Source organism: Hyla sarda, chromosome 9, assembly GCF_029499605.1.
Source record: "Hyla sarda isolate aHylSar1 chromosome 9, aHylSar1.hap1, whole genome shotgun sequence".
NCBI lineage: Eukaryota > Metazoa > Chordata > Amphibia > Anura > Hylidae > Hyla > Hyla sarda.
Genome location: NC_079197.1, coordinates 50,762,009 through 50,785,717, shown reverse-complemented (window position 1 = coordinate 50,785,717; position 23,709 = coordinate 50,762,009). Strand labels below are relative to the sequence as shown.

General features: G+C 43.3%; 1 protein-coding gene across 5 annotated transcripts in view; it reads left to right on the top strand.

Annotated features, from left to right (window-relative positions):
* Positions 1-21,377, top strand: part of STARD8 (StAR related lipid transfer domain containing 8) — a 185,784-nt gene extending 164,407 nt beyond the window's left edge. For all 5 annotated transcript variants that reach the window (XM_056539267.1, XM_056539265.1, XM_056539266.1 and 2 more), the window contains 8 exons: positions 4,743-4,902; positions 5,574-5,772; positions 7,199-7,409; positions 10,275-10,389; positions 12,563-12,787; positions 15,681-15,898; positions 17,331-17,507; positions 19,417-21,377. In XM_056539267.1, coding sequence (XP_056395242.1) covers positions 4,743-4,902; positions 5,574-5,772; positions 7,199-7,409; positions 10,275-10,389; positions 12,563-12,787; positions 15,681-15,898; positions 17,331-17,507; positions 19,417-19,534 — 1,423 coding nt within the window. In that variant the 3' untranslated portion in view covers positions 19,535-21,377. The remainder of the gene's footprint in view (positions 1-4,742; positions 4,903-5,573; positions 5,773-7,198; positions 7,410-10,274; positions 10,390-12,562; positions 12,788-15,680; positions 15,899-17,330; positions 17,508-19,416) is intronic.
* The last annotated feature ends 2,332 nt before the right edge of the window (positions 21,378-23,709 follow it).

Sequence of the window (23,709 nt, the reverse complement as noted above, 5' to 3'; positions counted from 1 at the left end):
TGAAAAAAATTGAGGGCTTCAAAGTAGAGCAACAATTTTCGAAATTTTCATGAAAATTGCAAAATCTGAACGGACAGATGTTACAGAATAACAACTCCCACTGGGCAGTCTAGGCAGTCTGTAATAGTGGTCTCCAAACTGTGACCCTCCAGATGTTGCAAAACTACAACTCCCAGCATGCCCAGATAGACTTTGGCTGTCTGGGCATGCTGGGAGTTGTAGTTTGGCAACCACTAGGAATGCAGCAGTAAAGGTCGCTTAACTGCCACCTAACTTCCTGCAATCTCGCTCCTATCCCTCAGGATGATCGGGGCTGTCACTGACTGCTCCGATCATCCCTATTTTCCGGGCGATCGGGTCACCAGAGACCCGATCAGCCCGGAATAGCAGAAAATTGCATGTCTGAATTGACATGCGATTTTCTGCGATCGCCGACATGGGGGGGTCTCAGGACCCCCCCTCGGGGATGTGCCGGGATGCCTGCTGAATGATTCCAGCAGGCATCCCGGTCCGGTCTCCAACCGGCTAGCGGCGGGGACCGGAATTCCCACGGGCGTATGCATATGCCCTACGTCCGTAATGACTCGGGATGCAGGGTGTATGCATACGCCCCATGTCCTGAAGAGGTTAAGAGTACCGGTCACCAAACAAAATTTTTTATATATTGTTCCTTGTTATTATAAGACACTTTGCGATTTACTTGCTGTTAAAATTCTCAACCTTTTATAAGTTTTTAATGTGATTTAAAAAAAAAAAAAAAAAAAAAAACTGCCTCTTGGTGGCTCTGTTCTGTTCCCTGCCGCAAGTCAAACAGTTAGTTTGGTCTCCACCCGGACTTGCAGAAGCCCAAACTCAGGAAGTGCGTGCGGGGCATGGTGGGACAGCTCTCGCAGGCTTCAGTGACGTTGCACCTGCTGGGGAACATCCACTTTCTCCTGCCAGGAGCTCACACAATGTGAGCAAGGGGAAAGGTATGATACACAACTTTATTAAAGCTCGGAATTTTTTTTAAGGGCAGGAGGGGTGTTAGGAGTAGTTAGGGAATATAATCTGAGTTAGTTTAGAAAATATGGTTTGATGACAGGTACTCTTTAAATCAAATATATATGCCCCCTTTCCCTATATTTTTAAAGCAGATATCTGACAGTCTTCCCTACAATACATAGTTTAATGTTTATGGGGGGTTCACACTTAGGAATCAAAAGTTAAAAAATCTGAATTGTAACTCTGAGTTTTACTTTAGAAATGTGTACAGTAGTTCCTCTACCTGAGAAAACATATGCATTTACTATGGCCGTAAATAAAGACACAGGAAATGCCATAAAGGTCTCATAGATGGGGATTCCACTCCTGGGACTCACCCCCATTTCCATAATGGTGGTACTCTCACTCCTTTTCTATCTTGGTGCTTCTCCATCGGTTGTTTCCACTACTTACCCACAGTAATGAATAAAGAGGGAGGCACATATACAGTGTCTAAATGGATTATCACAATAAACATACCATATATTAGTGATCTATATGGATGAATCAATCAGTTATAGTGCAGATATAATTTGTGGTCTCAGTCCTTTTATTCCATCATATCTGGATTATAGGCGTAACATTCCTTCGAGAAATGGTCCATGTGCGCCCCCTTGTGGTTTTACTACCGCATCTGCATGCTCTATAAGACTGTTGTATAGGTTTTTCCTGTATGCATAGCATTCCTTAGGCTAGAGGGCACCTTGTGCAGGATTATTTTGGTGCCCCTTCCATAATGTCTCTGGAGGAAAAAATATATCCATGTAGGAAATATATCCATGGAGGAAAAAATATATCCATGGAGGAAAAAATATATCCATGGAGGAAAAAATATATCCATGGAGGAAAAAATATATCCATGTATATCCATGTAGGAAAAAATATATCCATGTAACTAGGAAGACTGTATATTGTATAGTGGATATAGTGGACAGAACTTCTGTGATCGTGGGGGTGAGCGTGGCAAAATAATAAGTCCAATGATAAATTGGAAAATGCCCAGAACTCACCAAGTAGCTGCTGAAAGGTCAATTTATTCACATAACTGATATCACAGGACGCATTTTGGCAGTATACCCTCCTCTGCTACTTGATATCAGTTATGTGAATAAATTCACCTTTCAGCAGCTACTTGGTGAGTTCATTGTATATTGTATAGGCGTACTAAACACATAGAACATTGTGCACACAATTGATTCCATCATATACTGCAGTCACAAATACAGTGGTATTATAAGTAGCAGTATCCTGTATCACCATATCACATATAATATCACCATATCACATATAATATCACCATATCACATAGAATATCACCATATCACATAGAATATCACCATATCACATAGAATATCACCATATCACATAGAATATCACCATATCGCATAGAATATCACCATATCGCATAGAATATCACCATATCGCATATAATATCACCATATCACATAGAATATCACCATATCACATAGAATATCACCATATCACATAGAATATCACCATATCACATAGAATATCACCATATCACATAGAATATCACCATATCACATAGAATATCACCATATCATCTGCATATTTAATTCTGCTAAATACTTTCAACACATATAATGCTGTAATATACTTAACTCACATATACGGCCATATTCTTTTCAAATTTAATATTTCTATATGCTGTGTGTACATATATTGCTATATACGGTACTCTATGCACGTATCATACTGCCCTACAGTTTTGCCACTATTTCCATGGAATCTCCGCATAAATGCTGCAGTTTTTCACGATGATAACAAAGCTAAAATGTGTGACTATACCCTCACATATCAAACATATGAGAATCCTAATCATAGAATTCATGTAGAGTGGTTTAAGTGAATGTTTTTTTTTTTTTACCCCTTAAATTTTTGTGCCGGAAACTGTGTACATGCGCCAAATATATGAAATAGTGCAGGGCATGTGGTAAATCTGGCGTGGTACACCTGTTTCACTTCAGTACACCGCTTTTTATGGTGCCTCCTCTGCAACAAATGTGCGACTGTTTAAAAATGCTTTTTTAATCAAAACTTGTGCAGAGGAAAAGTTGAGCAGTTGTCCATAGCAACCAATCAGATCGCTGCTTTCATTTTACAGAGGCCTTTTAAAAAATGAAAGAAGCGACCTGATTGGTTGCTATGAGCAACTGATCTTTTCCTCTGCACAAGTTTTGATAAATACCCCCGCTGTACATTTTTCTAAGCCAGGTCAAGGCTGGTGTAGACTTGTGATGATCTGAGGGCTTTGCTATGAATTGTGTGACAAATCGCTATGATAACTATCTGACCTCTGCAAAACCAGACTATGGCCTTACTACACGACTTTTAAAAAAGCTTCTAAAGCAAAAGTCACAAATTTAAAGGACAACTGCAGCGTTATACATCTTATCCCCTATCCACAGGATGGGGAATAAGTGTTTGATTGCGAGGGGTCCAACCGCTGGGACCCCCCACGATCTCCTCAACAGGGGCCCGCATTAGCACTCAGTGAGAGCGCTAATGCACGTAGTGTCAACCTAGAGAGGTCGACGGCTACGCCCCATCCCCATACAGTTCTATGGGAGAGGCGGGGAGGCACAAACACTGCCTCTCCACCTCTCCAATAGAACTACATGGAGGAGGCGTGTCGGACGCGGCATCATGCTGCGGCCAGCACGCCTCCTGCATGGGAGAGCCATGGCACAGCCGTGGCCCCGTGCAGGAGATCTTAGGGGTCCCAACATTCAGACCCCCGCAATCAAACACCTATCCCCCCTGCGGATAGGAGATAAGTTATTTTTGGCCACAGATGTCCTTTAACACCGAGACAAATCATGCAACAAATTAACCCACTTTCTTAACCCAAAAAAGCAGTTAAATCTTTTGATAAATTCCCCCCAAACTGTGTATAAACGCACTAATACATGCACTTGCCTTCTATAATGAATCGTTCTTGTAGACTGCTGAAGTGCAGAGGCCTTTATACCCTTGCCCCATGTCAGGACAGCAAACCGAAGACATTGGAAAAAGTCACTGGTCACGTAGCACAGAATAGGACTATAACCTGAACTTTCTCTTCTTGTTTGGACCTGCTCTGCAGATGCTGAAGCTGCAAACCCCTCGCCCTACCTCTTCTCAGTCCCAACTGCATATAATGTACAGACAGGCTGCGTGCTAGAGATATCTTCTATACTTCTTCTCATGACTCTTATGAGCAGATTATTTAAATGGGCTCTGTCAGATCCAAAAACTTTTTATACGTTGCTACTGATGAAAATGAAAGACCTTTTTGTAATTTGGTTGTTTAAATGTTTTTTTTTTTTTATGTGTAATATTTAATAAAGAAAACAGCTGCTAAAAATCCCACCACTAGGCTACTAAAAATCCCACCTACAGGGACACTAACCAGTCCTGCATCAGCTTGACCATGAGTCATGGACAAAAGATGACTCCTGGACAAGACCGCATGAGCAGACACACCAATCACCTCCCACCACCACAAGGAGGGACACGCCCCCTTCCCTGAGAGGATTTCTAACACACTGAGCTAAAGAAAAGAGTGATTTTTATACTAAATATAGGTGATAGAGGCATAAAAATTTGATGCACATGGTTAGGATTTGGTTTTTTTTTTTTTTTTTTTGTGGGATCTGACAGGTACGCTTACATTTTTTTACATTTTCTCACAGGCTTGTTTTGTAATCTGTTTTTAGGACTGTCCCGAAATTTATGAAGAGAAGTAAACCTTTGGACTACAGGGGGAGAGCTGTGTTTGGGGTCCCTCCAATAATAAATGTACAAAGGACAGGTCAACCGCTACCGCAAAGCATCCAGCAAGCTATGCGCTATATCCGCAGCCAATGTCTCGACCAGGTTTGTAGTCCTCATGGACACTATATATCTGTCACTGATGTCACCGCTGAATATCCTGTTCATTGTCATTCAAGTGGTTGGATTAACACATTTACATTCGCTATTTTCATCGTCTGCCACAAATGTCGCCACAATACTGTATTGTCATACATTTCTGCTTTGATTTACACTCGCCAACCCGTTGGTGTTCTTTCGTCCTCCATTATAATGTCCTCTGCAGGACTTTTCACGTGCTGCACCGATTCTGTTGAAACAAAGACTTGCTCCAAACATTCCTATTTTTAAGCGCACCTTGAGAAAACTTTTTGACAATGGTTAATGGCTATACACGGCCTGGTACCAATATCTCAACTCCATGCTATCCTCAAGTAGCCCCCACAGTGCACCCACCACTCTGCATCCAGTCAGGCCGGTACCCTGGATAAATATTCACTATGTATCTACTATGTCACTCCTATTACTCTTAGATTGTCTAGCTCAGTGTTTTCCAAACAGTGTGCCTCCAGCTGTTTCAAAACTACAACTCCCAGCATGCCTGGACAGCCAAAGGCTGTCCAGGCATGCTGGAAGTTGTAGTTTTGCAACAGCTGGAGGCGTACTGTTTGGATAACACTGTTCTAACTGTACTCTGAAAACTTATTTTTTATCATCCCCCTTGTTCTGTGCTTCAGGTGGGAATCTTCAGGAAATCCGGTGTGAAGTCTCGCATTCAGATCCTGCGCCAAATTAATGAGTCGTCGCCTGACAACGTCAGCTATGTGGGGCAGTCGGCTTATGATGTCGCTGACTTGCTGAAACAGTATTTCAGAGACCTGCCAGAACCCATCTTCACCAGCAAGCTGACAGACACCTTCCTGCAAATTTATCAGCGTGAGTACATCATACACTGCTTTGAACAAGATATTGTGTGTGTGTGTGTGTATATGCTGTTATTTAGTTATTGTTACCTATATGTGGCCTTGTTTGCCTTCACTGCCTGCTGCAACCTGTAGTACAGTATTAGGTAACATGTAAGGCATTTCATGCATTCTATGGCTGACTGTTATAAGTTCCTAAATGTTTTATGCACTTTGTGTCCATTTGATGCACATATCAAATACTTGCTGAATACCCGGCGTTGCCCGGTTTTTCCTTCCTAATCCTTGTTGGGGAGGAAAATAAACAAAGGAGGAAGCTTTTGACTTCATATCCTGACCTCCTATCCCGACCCGTAATATGTTTACCAGGTATTGAAATATCTCCATCCGTACGGAAGTTATTTGGGAACATACATTTCCCATTGATTTGCATTGGACTTTAAACAAAAACCCTGACCCTCACAAATGGGGTAGTTAAGGGTTAAATTAACTATCCTATATTTTAAGTGGACATATAAGTAACATGTGACCAAGTATTATCGAAATATCTCCAGCCGTTTGGAAGTTATGCAGTAACATATATTTCCCATAGACTTGTATGGGACTTTAAACAAAAACCCAGACCCTGGCAAATGGGGTGAGTAAGGGTTAAATCACCAATTCTGTGTTTGTTGTTGACATATAAGTAACGTGTGCCAAGTTTCATGTTAATATCTTTAGCCCTTTGGATGTGATGCTGGAACACACACACACACACACACACATACATACACACATACACACATACACACATTGGGGTTTATTTACTTAGAGTGGAGTGTAGTTTTCTTTGTGGGTTTTGATTTCCGATAGGTATTTTCCCAAGGTATTTACTAAGGTTTCCCTACATTTTGGACTTTTCCCTACATTTTGCTTTTTTTTTTTACAACTGTTCTGATCTGTAGGGTTTTCCTCAGCTCAAATCCACCACATTTTCTGTGGAAACCATAGTAAATATGTTGGGATTTTTCAAAACTGACGGGGCCATGCCCCTTTTGTCGGGACCATGCCCAATTTATCCCGTGACCACGCCCACTTTATACCATGACAACGCCCCCTTTTTGGGATTTTCTTGTAAAATGGAGGGTTTTGGTTTTTTTGGTCGCAAATTGTGTCGCATGGGACGTGCACCACAATTTGGGCACAAAACCTGACAAAAAAGAGTTGGGATCACGTTAGTAAATAAACCCCATTGAGTTTTATATATATATATATATATATATATATATATATATATATATATATATATATATATATATATATATATTATATTATATTATGTTCTCACTATGTAGGATTCACATATAGAAAATGTTAAATGACCTACCTGATTGTCTAAAAGAAACATAAAATATGTTGAAAGGGATCCTCAGCTGATGCTTCTTCTGCCTCTTCTCCAGATGTACCCAAGGATCAGAGGTTGCGAGCAGTGCAGGCTGCAATTCTGCTTATGCCGGATGAGAACAGAGAAGTCTTGCAGACTTTACTGTATTTTCTTAGTGACATCTCCTCAGCTCAAGAGAACCAGATGACCCCTGGGAACCTGGCTGTGTGTCTGGCACCTTCTGTTTTCCATCTCAATATTTCCAAGAAGGAAACCACCTCTCCTAGGTATGGACCTGTCAGATGATACTTGTATAACCTAGTAGTAACTGTTTAAAGCGATACTCCATCCCTAGACATCTTTTCTCCTGTCAAAAGGAAAGGGCATAAGTCTGATCGTGGGGGGTTTGACTGCTGGGACCCCCCGCGATCTCCGGCCCTGCACATTTATGTTCAGAATGCCGGTTTTGGGCGACCGTGTTTGTGGCGTCACACACCCTCCATTCATGTCTATGGGAGGGAGCATGCCCGACCCCCTGCTATCAGACATTTAAGATAAGATGTCTAGGGGTGGAGTACCCCTTTAAAGTTTAGGAGGATGCTTGTGATAGTTCCTGGGATCTTTACCAATTTCATTCCCTTTTTTTTTTTTAGCCATTCATTTATCACTAACAAAACTATTCTCATCTCAGACATTTATAGCATATCCACAGGATATTCCATACAAATCTGAGGTGGGAATGGCTCGCTAAGTGTGGTATGCTCCCATAGAAATAGTAATAGAACACTTCATTGCATTCCCATGAATCAATATGTGTATATATATATATATATATATATTTTATTCTTGACATTTTAAAGATTCCCATTCATTTTAGTTATGACAGTATTGGAATGTAAGTTGTCTTGAGGTGCTTTTTCTACCCCCTTAAGATTGTCAGTTTACAAATGAAGTAAGAACAATTGCATTTCATGTAGTGGTTTGTACATGTTTCTTTATACGGTGATGAACACAAACCTCCCTAATACACTGTTACCCACATGTCGCTTCCGTGCCTTCCAACTGCAGCCTTATGTTCCTATAAAGAATACACACACGTACGGCCATATTTCTCCTTTTATAGAATGCAGCCTATTCCCCACAGCTACATGCCCATCTTATGCCAAGGTAGAATACTTACCTCTTCCCTGCGCACAGTCTCAAATTTTCCAGTGTAATGTCTTTCTTGATATGAGCTGTAGACTTCATAACTGTAGAATGCTGCCACCTGCTGGCTACATTTATAAATTCTCCTTTACCCCCTGTAAACCCACAAAACTGCTGAGAGCGCTAGCTGGTCGATGGTAAAGCAGTTAAAACATACCATGGTGGATGGACATGCTGAGCTGCTGTATCACACACAACCTGTGGACAGGAGTGGTGCTGTTTTTGTAAAAAGCAATGTTTTTTCTAATATTGGACAACCTCTTTAACTGAGGAGTCTAATATTAACCTTCCTCATGCTGCAATCGCTTCTTCTTTCAAATGATGGCTCTAGTGCCCATACAGGAGATCTAGAAGTTCTTATCAGTTCTAAAGGTTTGACGGGAGCATGGAGGGGATTTAAGGGTCTTTGATCTAAGTTTTATTGTCGTAAATAAAAGAGAGCAGTAATATGCATGGTCATCTATCCTTTTATTTAATTGTTAGATTTAATTGTTAGATACTTACTAACTTAAATAAAATTGAAAAGTATAAAATGTTACAGGATGTCCCGGCATATAAAGCGTAAGAGGCTTGTAATAAGATAGTGATTTCTCTTGGTTCCTTATACATGTAGAGTTGACATTACTACCACCACTATGGCTGCATACCAACTTTAATCTAACATGTAAAGACTGGGAAATACTCCAAGCTGAAGGGCTGATTTTGCACATTGTGCTTCCCAGACCTTGTGAGCGAATACCCCACAATGGCAGCTGTACATCCCACATGTGTGCACCATTCATCTGGTTAGTCATAAAATTGTTGGCAGATTATAAAAGAAAAAATATAAAGTGTGTCCCAAAGACAGGGGGGCCTTTTAAAAATAACTTAATTCTAGCTACTAAAAACTACACAAAATAGAACGCGATAATTCCCAGGTGAGAATACTAGATTATTAAATGGTAAAATTAGCAATATCTGCCAATTATGGTAAGGTACCGCACTAACTAATCAATGCTCTCCTCATATTCAAAGATAATATATCACTGTCCCATCACAACGCGTTTCCATGCAAGGGGCTTGATTACAACAGTCACCCGCACTTCATCAGGGGAAAGGATCACTTCAATATAAGGGTGTGCAATTGTGCACTAGATTAGTACAATAGAATTATTAGATAAAAAGAGAAGAGCCAACTCCAGTGATACCGGACCGGAACACTCACCCACTGCAGGGTTGCCGTTCTAATTGTTTACCAAGGTTTTTAGCATCATCCTCCACTTGCTATACGCTATGTAGGACTGTTATCATATACCGGACAGTTTGGGGCTAAGCTGCCTACTAGCGTGTACCTTGGAAATGTTACTTACAGTTATTGGCTGACTGAATTGGTAGTCAATATTTTTACTTCATTTGTCACTGGAGTTGGCTCTTCTTTTTTTTATCTAATCATTCTATTGTACTAATCTACTGCACAATTGCACACCCTTATATTAAAGTGATGCTTGTCCCCTGATGAAGTGCGGGTGACTGTTATAATCGGGTCCCTTGCATGGAAAGGGGTTGGGACGGGACAGTGATGTATTATCTTTGAATATGAGGAGAGCATGCATTGATTAACGGTGTTAGTGCGGTACCTTACCATACTTGGCAGATATTGCTAATTTTACCATTTAATAATCTAGTATTCTCACCTTGGAATTATCACATTATATTTGGTGTATTGTTTAGTAGCAAGAATTAAGTTATGTTTTAAAAGGCCCCTCTGTCTTTGGGACACACTGTATATTTTTGTATTGATGTTGAGAGGTTTTTCATCGGGTTTGTGTATGGCCTTATCCAGATGCATACATAACTGGTGTCTGATTATAAAAGGGCTCTAAAAATAGCAAATCAAATGGTAAACCATGAAAGAATGACCACGTCATCCTGTATGGTTAAATATATAAGTGCTAACTTTCCTTCAGGATCATGCAGAAGAGAGGGGCCTCTGGAAAGCCAGACCACAAGGATCTGAGTGAGAACATGGCTGCAACCCAAGGACTGCTTCATATGATCAGTGAATGCAAGAAACTCTGCCAGGTCAGTGAGAAGCCATTGTGGTGCTGTAATAGAAGCACTTCCCACTACACATACCATGTAATATATTTATCAGGATAGTAGTAAGTTTTTACATTACATCATCTTGTTATAGACACCTCTGATGCTATCAAATAAGCATACCAGTGGCAGGACTGTTGAGACCCCTACCAACATTTCATATAACAGGAGATATGCTTTCTGCCCAAGCAGGTGCTGTGTGAAAGAAAGTGTAATGTAGCCATGCAGTGTAGAGAAAGTAATTAGACGGGGGTGCAGTGCAGAGAAAGTAATCAGAAGGGGGTGCAGAGAAAGTAATCAGAAGGGGGTGCAGTGCAGAGAAAGTAATCAGACGGGGGTGCAGTGCAGAGAAAGTAATCAGAAGGGGGTGCTGTGCAGAGAAAGTAATCAGAAGGGGGTGCTGTGCAGAGAAAGTAATTGGAGGGGGTGCAGTGCAGAGAAAACAATCAGAAGGGGGTGCAGTGCAGAGAAAGTAATTGGAGGGGGTGCAGTGCAGAAAAAATAATCAGAAGGGGGTGCAATGCAGAGAAAGTAATCAGAAGGGGGTGCTGTGCAGAGAAAGTAATTGTAGGGGGTGCAGTGCAGAGAAAATAATCAGAAGGGGGTGTAGTGCTGAGAAAGTAATTGGAGGGGGTGCAGTGCAGAGAAAATAATCAGAAGGGGGTGTAGTGCTGAGAAAGTAATTGGAGGGGGTGCAGTGCAGAGAAAGTAATTGGAGGGGGTGCAGTGCAGAGAAAGTAATCAGAAGGGGGTGCTGTGCAGAGAAAGTAATTGGAGGGGGTGCAGTGCAGAGAAAATAATCAGAAGGGGGTGTAGTGCTGAGAAAGTAATTGGAGGGGGTGCAGTGCAGAGAAAATAATCAGAAGGGGGTGCAGTGCAGAGAAAGTAATTGGAGGGGTTGCAGTGCAGAAAAAATAATCAGAAGGGGGTGCAGTGCAGAGAAAGTAATTGGAGGGGTTGCAGTGCAGAAAAAATAATCAGAAGGGGGTGCAGTGCAGAGAAAGTAATCAGAAGGGGGTGCTGTGCAGAGAAAGTAATTGTAGGGGGTGCAGTGCAGAGAAAATAATCAGAAGGGGGTGTAGTGCTGAGAAAGTAATTGGAGGGGGTGCAGTGCAGAGAAAATAATCAGAAGGGTGTGCAGTGCAGAGAAAGTAATCGGAGGGGGTGCAGTGCAGAGAAAGTAATCAGAAGGGGGTGCAGTGCAGAGAAAGTAATCAGAAGGGGGTGCTGTACAGAGAAAGTAATCTGAAGGGGGTGTTGTGTAGAGAAAGTAATCAGAAGGGGGTGCTGTGTAGAGAAAGTAATCAGACGGGGGTGCTGTGCAGAGAAAGTAATTGGAGGGGGTGCAGTGCAGAGAAAGTAATCAGACGGGGGTGCTGTGCAGAGAAAGTAATCAGAAGGGGGTGCTGTGCAGAGAAAGTAATCAGGAGGGGGTGCAGTGCAGAGAAAGTAATCAGGAGGGGGTGCAGTGCAGAGAAAGTAATCTGAAGGGGGTGTTGTGTAGAGAAAGTAATCAGAAGGGGGTGCTGTGTAGAGAAAGTAATTGGAGGGGGTGCAGTGCAGAGAAAGTAATCAGACGGGGGTGCTGTGCAGAGAAAGTAATCAGAAGGGGGTGCTGTGCAGAGAAAGTAATCAGGAGGGGGTGCAGTGCAGAGAAAGTAATCAGGAGGGGGTGCAGTGCAGAGAAAGTAATCTGAAGGGGGTGTTGTGTAGAGAAAGTAATCAGAAGGGGGTGCTGTGTAGAGAAAGTAATCAGACGGGGGTGCTGTGCAGAGAAAGTAATTGGAGGGGGTGCAGTGCAGAGAAAGTAATCAGACGGGGGTGCTGTGCAGAGAAAGTAATCAGAAGGGGGTGCAGTGCAGAGGAAGCAATCAGAAGGGGGTGCAGTGCAGAGGAAGCAATCAGAAGGGGGGTGCTATGGTCCTTTTACGCTAGTGTTCAGTAGGATGAAAGCAGTAACAGCCGTCTCTTATCATTATTGCACAGTAGTCTCAGTGGTTGCTAAGGTTGCGGAAAGTTGCATTTTAATTGTAAGATAATGTTTGAGAAATGCGGTCTTATACTTACCTACTGCATATACAATACCACAGCTATGATGTATCATGAACTACATTGCATATTATCTCTATTCAGTACATTCTGTTATCTTCTACAGATCCCCCATGATATGATGCTCCAGTCCCGGAATTCTTATTTAGCTGCCGATACCAATCCTCTGTCTTTGGACGATCTCTGTGTAGGCTCAGTGGGACATGAGGCCAGAGATATCTCTTCAGTCTTGGACAGCAGCATACAAAATCTTCTTCATGAATCTGCTGAGCGTTTTAAAGGCTGGATAACCATGCCTGGTCCAGAAAACACAGAGTTGTCATGTAAGAAGGTGAGTCCTCCTTAATACGAGTGTTGGAACATATTTGATATTGTTTATTCACATGATATTGTTAATGTGTACCCACGAGCTATATATATATATATATATATATATATATATATATATATATATATATATATATATATATATTGGGAGCATCATTGTGTGAAACATGATTTAACCCCTTAACGACGCAGGACGTAAATGTACGTCCTGGTGATGCGGTACTTAATGCACCAGGACGTACATTTACGTCCTGAGCCTAACCGCGGGCATCGGAGCCATGCCGGCATCATGCGTGGCAGGTCCCGGCTGTGGATCGCAGACAGGGACCCTTCGGTAATGGCGGACACCCGTGATCCCACGGATGTCTGCCATTAACCCCTCAGATGCCGTGATCAATACCGATCACGGCATCTGCAGCATCGCGGTCACTTAACAAGATCATCGGATCGCCCGCAGCGCTGCCGCGGCGATCCGATCATCCTGTACGGCAGACGGAGGTCCCCTCACCTGCCTCCGCTGTCTTCTTGGAGTCTTCTGCTCTGATCTGCCTTCCCGGAGACCAGAGCAGAAGATGACCGATAACCCTGATCAGTGCTATGTCCCATACATAGCACTGAACAGGATTAGCAATCGAGTGATTGCTTTAAATAGTCCCCTATGGGGACTATTAAAGTGTAAAAATAAAAGTAAAAAAGTTAGAAAAAAAAGTTAAAAAAAAGTTTAAAAAAAAGTGAAAAACCCCCTCCCCCAATAAAAACGTAAATTGTCTATTAAAATAAAATGTAAATGATCCCGTACGGTGAACGGCGTGAACGTAAAAAAAAAAATCCAAAATAGCTGCTTTTTTATAACATTTTATTCCAAAAAAAATAATAAAAAATGTAATAAGTTTTGTATAAGCAAATATTGTATTAATAAAAAGTACAGATCACGGCGCAAAAAATAAGCCCTCATACCACCGCTTATACGGAAAAATTAAAAAGTTATAGGTCTTCAAAATAGGGGGATTTTAAACGTACTAATTTGGTTAAAAAGTTAGCGATTTTTTTTTTTTTTTTAAGCGCAACAATAATAGAAAAGTGTATAATCATGGGTATCATTTTAATCGTATTGACCCAGAGAATAAAAAAGACATGTCATTTTTACCATAAATTGTACGGCGTGAAAACAAAACCTTCCAAAATTTGCAAAATTGGGGTTTTCTTTTTAATTTCCCCGCGCCATACATTTTATGATAAAGTGAGTGATGGCATTACAACGGACAACTGGTCACGCAAAAAACAAGCCCTCATACGAGTCTGTGGATGAAAATATAAAAGAGTTATGATTTTTTGAAGGCGAGGAGGAAAAAATGAAAACATAAAAATAAAATTGTCTGAGTCCTTAAGGTCCAAATGGGCTGAGTCCTTAAGGGGTTAAAGAGACATATTACAAAAGTTATAAGGAAATTGTGAAAACATGTGAGTATATGCACATTTGACAGATTTGTTGCAGAAATTTGTGCAACTAATAATCCATTCCCTTCATCTGAATATGGTTGTTCTGCCGCATGTGCATGAATTTCACCAGTCCTCGTTCAGATAAATGGGACAGTCATGGGAATTTCTACAATAAACCTGCCATCTTTGAATATATGCTTTAAGAGGTTGTCTCTTTATATACAACCCTTTTTATATGGGAGTGATCAGACCTTTATTTACATGGATTGCGTAAAGGAGAACTCCAGAATAGAAAAATTGTCCTCCATACTGCCGGCAGTAAAAAAAAAAAAAAAATAGATAGATACATACCTTCCTTCACTCCCCCGGTGCCTCCGGTAACCCACTTCGGTGCCGAAAACGTCACACTGCCGCTCAGCCTATCGCCGGCCGAGTCAGGACTTTGCTGCGGCCGGTGATTGGCAGAGTGCAGTATGACTCACTGACCACCGGCAACCAGGAAGAGGATCGTGGCTGAGACCGGTGTGGGTTACCGGAGGAGCGAAGAAAGGTATGTATCTATTTTTTTTTATGGAGGACAATTTTTCTATTCTGAAGTTCTCCTTTAAAGGCAAACAGTTATCCCGTTCACTCACACTAAACCCAATACACTGGGTTATAGTGTGGGTGAACAGGAGACTGATGCAGGGTCTCTGGCTAACATACATACCTGCAGTCTGGCGCCTGGTCCCGCTAAAGGTCCGCTTCTATCTTCTGCAAATTATGCAAAGGAGGTGGGCCCACTAGGCAAATTTGAACATTCATGTGGCGCTGGTCACGTGAGCCCTTGCGCCTACTGAGCACCCATGAATATTTAAATTCACCTGGCGGGGCCACCTCCAGTGTGCAATTCCATGAAGAAAGAAGCGGACCTTTAGAGGGACACCGCGCCGGACTGCAGGTATGTATCTTAGTCAGAGACCTTGCATTGGACACCTGTTCACCCGCCTTATAACCCAGTGTATTGGATTTATTGTGGGTGAACAGGATGACTGTTTTCCTTTAAGTCTGCCAAAGCAGAAGCCAATGTTGTAGACTCTCTTTATTCTATCTCCTAAAATTATCCGTTCTTTGAAGTCCATATGCTACATAGGCATGGCTGGCTTAAAGGGAGGGCAGACTGCTCACCCTTGCAGCGCCAGCAGAGCTGAATGTTCAGACTGATGCTGCTGTTGACTCTCAAGGCTTTTATGCCTAGCAGTACAAGCCAGGCACCTGCTGAGGGGCCTCCACCAACCATTATCTGGCCCTGATAGGAAGTCAGGTCACCAATGCCACTAACAAAATTTACATGAACCCATCCAAATTCAAAATGCAGTTAAATATGTTTCCATAAGCTACAGAAAATACCCATAATTTAACAGTGTCATCTGGCAGAGATAGTAGACCCTTGATATATAATCTTCTGTGTTTTGTAGGTTGGTGATGGAAATCCCTTGCGCCTATGGAAAGTATCAGCAGAAGTGGAAGCTCCACCAAGCACACTACTTCATCGTGTTTTACGGGAGCGCCACCTATGGGATGATGATCTGCTGCAAGGAAGAGTGGTAGAAACCTTGGATCAGAATGCAGATCTTTTCCATTTTGTAACAGACAGCATGGCTCCACATCCGCGACGGCAATTTTTAGTACTACGGTATGTGCTTGAAGAAAACATTTGTGTGAAAATATGAAGTTGATCTAAACAAATAATGCAGAGAACTGCTTACCATAAAGTCTACATAAGAGCCAATTCCTTGCTGCTATGTGTACATGGCTTTGGGCAACACTTTCATTACACATATACTAGAATTATTGTTCACCGGAGTATAAACCTGCCACACTCTATACCCACTGAATATTATACTGCCACACACTGTACCCCCTGAATATTATACTGCCACATATCATGGCCCTGAATATAATACTGCACCAAATCATGACCCTGAATCTAATACTGCCACATACTGTGCTCCTGGGTATAATATTGTCACATGCTACATGCTGTTCCCCCTAAATATAATATTGCCAAACATTGTGCACTGAACCAAATAATTGTGCCACTGTGCACCTTTAAAAGAATGGAAGATGTCTCTCTGCCTCCTGTCGTACAATAAATGTTATTCCTCCTAATAAACTGCACCACTGTGCCCCCCATTGAACTATGCCACTGACTCAATGAACTATGCCACTGTGCCCCCCTAATGTACTGTGCCATTGTGTCCTTCAATAAACTGTGCCTTCCCTAATGTACTGTGCCACTGTGCCCCCTTAACGTACTGCTCCACTTTGCACCCCTTATGTACTGTGCCACTGGGCCCCCTAATGAACTGTCTGTGCCCCCTAATGTACCGTGCCAATGTGCAATTTTAAATCCTTGTTTCCAAACCTGTGACTCTCCAGCTGTTGCAGACTAGAACTCCCATCATGTACAGACAGAAGCTGTAGTTCTGCAACAGCTGGAGAGTCACAGTTGGGGAACAGGACTTTTCACCTGAGAATGCTTACCTGTCCCAGGTCCCACACTGATTCTCTGCTCTGGCCTCTTCTAGTTAGGCCTGGTAAGAGCAGAATGATGCAGTCAGCACTAGTCAGGAGGAAGTGCCAGGCGGCCGGGCAGGGAGCAGAATATTCCCTCGATCACAGCAGCAGTCGGCTATTCCATTGTATTTGTGTCTTAAAGACATTTAAAGGAATACTGTAGTGGAAAATAACTTATCCATTATAGATGGCAAGGTCCGACCGCTGGGACCCGCCGCAATCTCCTGTACAGGCCCCGGCAGTCTGCAGAAAGGGGGCGTGTCCGTCCCCACAGGACGCGGTGGCCGACACGCCCCCCCTAATGTCAGCCGCCGCGTCATGCGGGGACGGAACACTCCCTTCCTGTAGAGGAGGGGTGGGTTCCGCTGTGTTCTGTATCCTGCACTTTTTTTGTAATAAGCTATTAATAATTTATTTTACTGCACTGTACTTTGTTTTTCTTAGATAATATCTATTCGTTCTCATTATTTTATAGATCCTATAAGATAAGGTTTGTAGATCTTATAAAAATTTATTTCTTTTGATGCATAATAATTTATTTCACACAGGAAATGGCGAACAGACCTTCCCAGAGGAGGATGCGCATTGGTCTCTACTTCTATAGACCATGCTACTGGCCAGCTGGATGAGGGGGTCCAGGCTGTAATCTTAAGCTCCCAGTATCTCATGGAGCCTTGTGGAATGGGGCGGTCTAAATTAACATATATCTGCAGAGCAGATCTAAGGTAAATTGAAGTTATGCCATATGTCATGTACAGAAATGATACACTCCTAAGTGTCCACACATATTAGGCTCTTTACTTAGCTCTCTTTTGCATTCTGTTTAAACTAGATCTGTTATCGTACTGTGTTACTAAGCAAAGGGGCACGTTGGACAATTCCTACCTTTGTTAGAAAGATCCTCTGAGATAAACAGATGACAAAATGGACAACCCCTTCAAGTCCATGCTCCTCTCCCCAGTGATTGTTGGGCTGCTGTATGTCTGTACGCATACAAAGCAGCCTTTATATGTATACAGACAGGTCCATGTGACCTTATGCCGGTCCAGAGTTTATAGTAACACCTTTTGGGTCAAATCTGTGTATAAATTGCCTTGAATATTACAATTTATCATACTGACCTGAGGAAGAAAAGTGCGGTCACTTTCACCAATAAACCTTGGAGGAGATTTATCAAAACCTGTCTAGAGGAAAAGTTGCTGAGTTGCCCATAGCAACCAATCAGATCGCTTCTTTCATGTCTGAAAAGGCCTCTGAATAATGAAAGAAGTGATTTGATTGGTTGCTCTGTTTTTTTTATTTTTCACTGGTGTTTGCAATTGCTTGTGTCCAGTGCCACGTGTTAGCTCGTTTTTAGCAGGTATCCTGTGCACTTTCTCAAGTTTTTAAAAATGAAGGAAGCAATCTGGTTGCTATAAGCAACTGCACCACATTTCCTCTGCACATGTTTTGATAAATTTGTTAAGACTTGTTAAGAGATTTTTTATTTTTAAATGTTTTCTTTTTTTGGGGCATCTGGGTGTTCAGACCCCATCAATCATTACAGTTATGTACTTCACTCCCCAGCTCACTGCAGTCTCTGTCCATTTGCAGAAGACGTGCTCTGTTGTAAGCCTGCAACTGGACAGAGACTGCAAGGAGCCGGGCAGTGAAGACCACAACTGCACGCTACTCCCTGATCATTCTTATGATCGGTGGAGGTCTGAACATCCAGATTCAGACCGATCAACACTTTTTTTAACCTAACTCTCTGACATGTGAAAAGTTTTGTTAAATGACAGGACACTTGGGACAGCACAATAGCAGATCTATTTTAAAGGGGTACTCCGCCCCTAGACATCTTGTCCCTATCCAAAGTATAGGGGATAAAATGTCTGATCATGGGGGTGGCGCAGCTGGGACCCCTGTAATCTTTGTGCAGCACCCAGCGTTCATTTAGAATGCTGGGTGCCAGCGGCTGGGGTCGTGACATCACGACCATGCCCCCTCGTGGCGTCACACCATGCCCCTCAATGCAAGTCGATAGGAGGGGGCGTGGTGGTCGCCACGCCTCCTCCTATAGACTTGCATTAAGGAGCGTGGTGAGATGTCACAAGGGGCATGGTCGTGGCATCAAGAGCCCCGCCACCCGCTCCAAGCATTCTGAACAAAATGCAGCTAGGACCCCCGTAATCTCTGTGCAGCACCCAGCGTTTGTTTAGAATGCTGGGTGCGGGCAGCAGGGGTCGTGACATCACGACCATGCCCCCTCATGACATCACACCATGTCCCTCAATGCAAGTCTATAGGAGGGGGCGTGGCGACCGCCACGCCCCCTCCTATAGACTTGCATTGAGGGGGCGTGGTGGGATGTCACAAGGGGCATGGTCGTGGCATCAAGAGCCCCGCCACCCGCTCCAAGCATTCGGAACAAAATGTTCCAGACTATGGGGCAGCGGAGTACCCCTTTAATCTCTAGCGATAAATTATTTTGCACAGTGAAGAAGGTGCAATGAAATAATCTGCACTGTATGTACACATATCAAGCATTGACCTACATAAAGGCTCTAAATCCTAAAATCCATGATACATTATTACATGCTATGACATGTGAAAATAATTTAGTATTCACCAGTATCTTTTTCCTTTTTGCAGGGGACGTTCTCCTGACTGGTACAACAAGGTTTTTGGACATCTCTGTGCAATGGAAGTAGTTCGAATTCGGAACTCATTTCCTCCTCTTAGTGCTGGTGGGCCAGAAACAAAGCTTTAGATACCGAGAAGTCTGAGTGACCATGTTGTCGGAAAAAATAGCGTGGAAAAACCTCTCAGCAGAGCTTTGGCATGGTCATTTCTGCCAACATATGAGATGATGCTACAGGAGAGTTTTTTGTCACATCTACGGTGCATGGAAGGAAGCAGTCCACAACATAGTGGATAAAAATACAAATGGTGGCATCAAGCATCCTTTGTTTGCTTGGCACGCAATCTGTAGCTACAGAGGATGTACAAGGTGACTGTTCTGCTGCCCACCTAAAGGGCAGTATTGTGCAAGACTCTATTTAAAAACTATTCTTGCGCTGCTACTTGGGGAGATGTTAACAAAGATCAGTATTATGTGTTTTGTTTTTATGTATGTTCTGTTGACTCAGTGATGCCAGTAAGCAGAGTTTGGTATGTTTAAGCTGAAATATTCGGTAGCTGGTGTGAATGCACTGACATGGCTGAGATGCGTAGCTTTGGATGACATTGGCGAGATGAATGTGATGTAAATGGTTTATAATATTTATACCTGCTTAAGAGTAGAACTGGACTTCTTGGCACATAACATGAACCTGTCTATCCTCTTCTTCAGGAAGAGGGGTCTCTGTCTGGTTTTGCCATTCAGTTAAAAGAATAGGTTTGCAAAAATAGATCAATTTACAACAAAATGACGGCCAAAATGATCCTCCTGATGAATTGTGGAAACTTTCCCACAAACTACACCATAGACACTTACACAGCATTGTGGTTCACTAGAAGGTAGCGTTGTGTTGCCCAGTGGGATCATTCGATTCTATAGTCTATCCCACCTTACGGAAAGTTCCAAAAACTCAGTTGTATAAGGCCTTGAAGAAATGTGATTTAGTTTAGAGGGGACTCTGTGGCAGCAATCTGTGTTGTGCTGCTCCGCTGTCATTGTGGTATGGCCACACTAGCACCTTGACAACTGCTCCTGTTAGCCGGGCTGCAGGGGCAGAGCTAAAACTGATCTTTCTCTGTTGGTGATGGCTGCCCTATGGATATGTGACTGGATGGCGTTCTACTTCCTATATAAAAACCTGCCTGCTGTTTCTCTGATGTACTAGAACAAATAATGAGAAATAAAATGAAAATATATTTAGTGATACTGTAGTCATTTTACCTTTTACTGGGACCAGGCAATGCAGCAAAAGTCATAGTCGTAGCTATTCAAGTGTCAGCAGAGTCAGTGGACACTAGAAAGCTCAACATCCATGTCATTCTGTTACATGTAGTTATTAAAAGCGTTTGTGGTCTGTCCTGACATGTCTTTTTAGTGAATATTTATGTTTCCAGTGAAATTCCGGTTCTCCTTTTCTTAGACTTTTTTGATTTTTGCTGTTCCTGGGAATGCAAGAATAAATTAACAACTGGGCCCTATCATTCCCTTGTCAATATAATTGATTGTACACACTTTTACATGGCCCAACGAGGCGTGAGAATGAGCGCTGATCTTGTTGAATGAGACTTTACACAACTCAATTAATCTCAAGTCTGTGTGGCCCTTGAACTTCATCTTTTGTCACATACCTATTTACACAAGGCCATGTGCGGCCTATAGCTTTGAATTTAATGGCCGCACAAAGGATGCGATCAGCAGATGAACAAGCGCCTTCTTATTCGTCAGCTAATCACTGGCGCTTTGACACTGGGCAATCATTGAGAACAAGCATTGCTGTGGACGTTCAGTCACCTGATGATCGGCCAGTGTAAAAGTTCCTCTATGCTGTCACCACTATAAGGGGTCATACTCCTTTCTCAAGAAAAATTGTACCTTCCAATGTATTCATTTATTTCCAGGGGGAACAACAAAGAAACAGCACAATACAGAGTTACCGTATATACTCGAGTATAAGCCGACCCGAGTATAAGCCGAGACCCCTAATTTCAACCCAAAATCCCAGGAAAAGTTATTGACTCGAGTATAAGCCTAGGGTGGGAAATACCTCATCCCCCCCTGTCATCATCCAGACCCGTCATTAACATCCTCATCATCCCCTTGTCATCATCCCACACATCCCCCCTTCATCATCCCCTTGTCATCATCCCACACATCCCCTTATCATCCCACACATCCCCCCTTCATCATCCCCTTGTCATCATCCCACACATCCCCTTATCATCCCACACATCCCCCCTTCATCATCCCCTTGTCATCATCCCACACATCCCCCCTTCATCATCCCCTTGTCATCATCCCACACATCCCCCCTTCATCATCCCCTTGTCATCATCCCACACATCCCCTTATCCCACACATCCCCCCTTCATCATCCCCTTGTCATCATCCCACACATCCCCCCTTCATCATCCCCTTGTCATCATCCCACACATCCCCTTATCATCCCACACATCCCCCCTTCATCATCCCCTTGTAATCATCCCACACCCCCCCCTTCATCATCCCCACCCCCCTTCATCATCCCCACACCCCCCCCTTCATCATCCTCTTCTCATCATTCGCCCTCAGTGGTCTTCAACCTGCGGACCTCCAGAGGTTTCAAAACTACAACTCCCAGCAAGCCCGGGCAGCCATCGGCTGTCCGGGCTTGCTGGGAGTTGTAGTTTTGAAACCTCCGGAGGTCCGCAGGTTGAAGACCACTGCGGCCTTCAACATGCGGACCTCCAGAGGTTTCAAAACTACAACTCCCAGCAAGCCCGGGCAGCCATCGGCTGTCCGGGCTTGCTGGGAGTTGTAGTTTTGAAACCTCCGGAGGTCCGCAGGTTGAAGACCACTGCGGCCTTCAACATGCGGACCTCCAGAGGTTTCAAAACTACAACTCCCAGCAAGCCCGGGCAGCCATCGGCTGTCCGGGCTTGCTGGGAGTTGTAGTTTTGAAACCTCCGGAGGTCCGCAGGTTGAAGACCACTGCGGCCTTCAACATCATCCAGCCCCCTCTCACCCCCTTTAGTTCTGAGTACTCACCTCCGCTCGGCGCTGGTCCGGTCCTGCAGGGCTGTCCGGTAAGGAGGTGGTCCGGTGAGGAGGTGGTCCGGGCTGCTATCTTCACCGGGGGCGCCTCTTCTCCGCGCTTCCGGCCCGGAATAGAGCCGTTGCCTTGACAACGACGTATCTGCGTCGTTGTCAAGGCAACGTGACTATTCTGAGGCCGGGCCCGAAGCGCTTAGAAGAGGCCTCCCCGGTGAAGATAGCAGCCCGGACCACCTCCTCACCGGACCACCTCCTTACCGGACAGCCCTGCAGGACCGGACCAGCGCCGAGCGGAGGTGAGTACTCAGAACTAAAGGGGGTGAGAGGGGGCTGGATGATGTTGAAGGCCGCAGTGGTCTTCAACCTGCGGACCTCCGGAGGTTTCAAAACTACAACTCCCAGCAAGCCCGGACAGCCGATGGCTGCCCGGGCTTGCTGGGAGTTGTAGTTTTGAAACCTCTGGAGGTCCGCAGGTTGAAGACCACTGCGGGTGGGGGAGTTCACTCGAGTATAAGCCGAGGGGGGTGTTTTCAGCACGAAAAATCGTGCTGAAAAACTCGGCCTATACTCGAGTATATACGGTATATAAAAAAAAAAGGTGCTCCAGAATTGCTATTGCTATCACTAAAATGGGCATGGCATGAGATGACTGCTACTTTTAAATGCAATCTTTGTCTAAAAGCAAGAAACGTTACCATGGTTCAGGTTACACAAATAAAACAAACTTTTAATATATATATATTTTCTACACTTGCCCAATCCAGGGTCCATATAGGTTCTGGGTTTGTAGTGACCATCAGAGGGGGCGATTGCTTGTGGGTGAATATGTCATGTAGCTTACTGACTTTGGAGATCTTTTCATAGCCATCTATGTAGTACAATGTCTAAAGATGATTGTTATATAAATATGTACAGGTAAATTTATAATATATTATTTTTTTGTACTGTTCCGTCACCAATGACTGTGCCAGGTTCAACCGTTTCCAATCAGTGTTTCTATTTAAGGGAAGTATTTGTAATATAATTTGCTTTTATTGAAAGAAACTATAATAAAATCTACCAAATAACATGTATGTGTATTTGTCTATATTGGTAATTAAGAAACTAAGTAGTATTAGTTGACAACAAACCAGTGGATAAGGTGCCCAAAGAGGTAGGTAAGCACTGAGGACATTTTGGGGGAGATTTATCAAAACCTGTCCAGAGGAAAAGTTGCCCAGTTGCCCATAGCAACC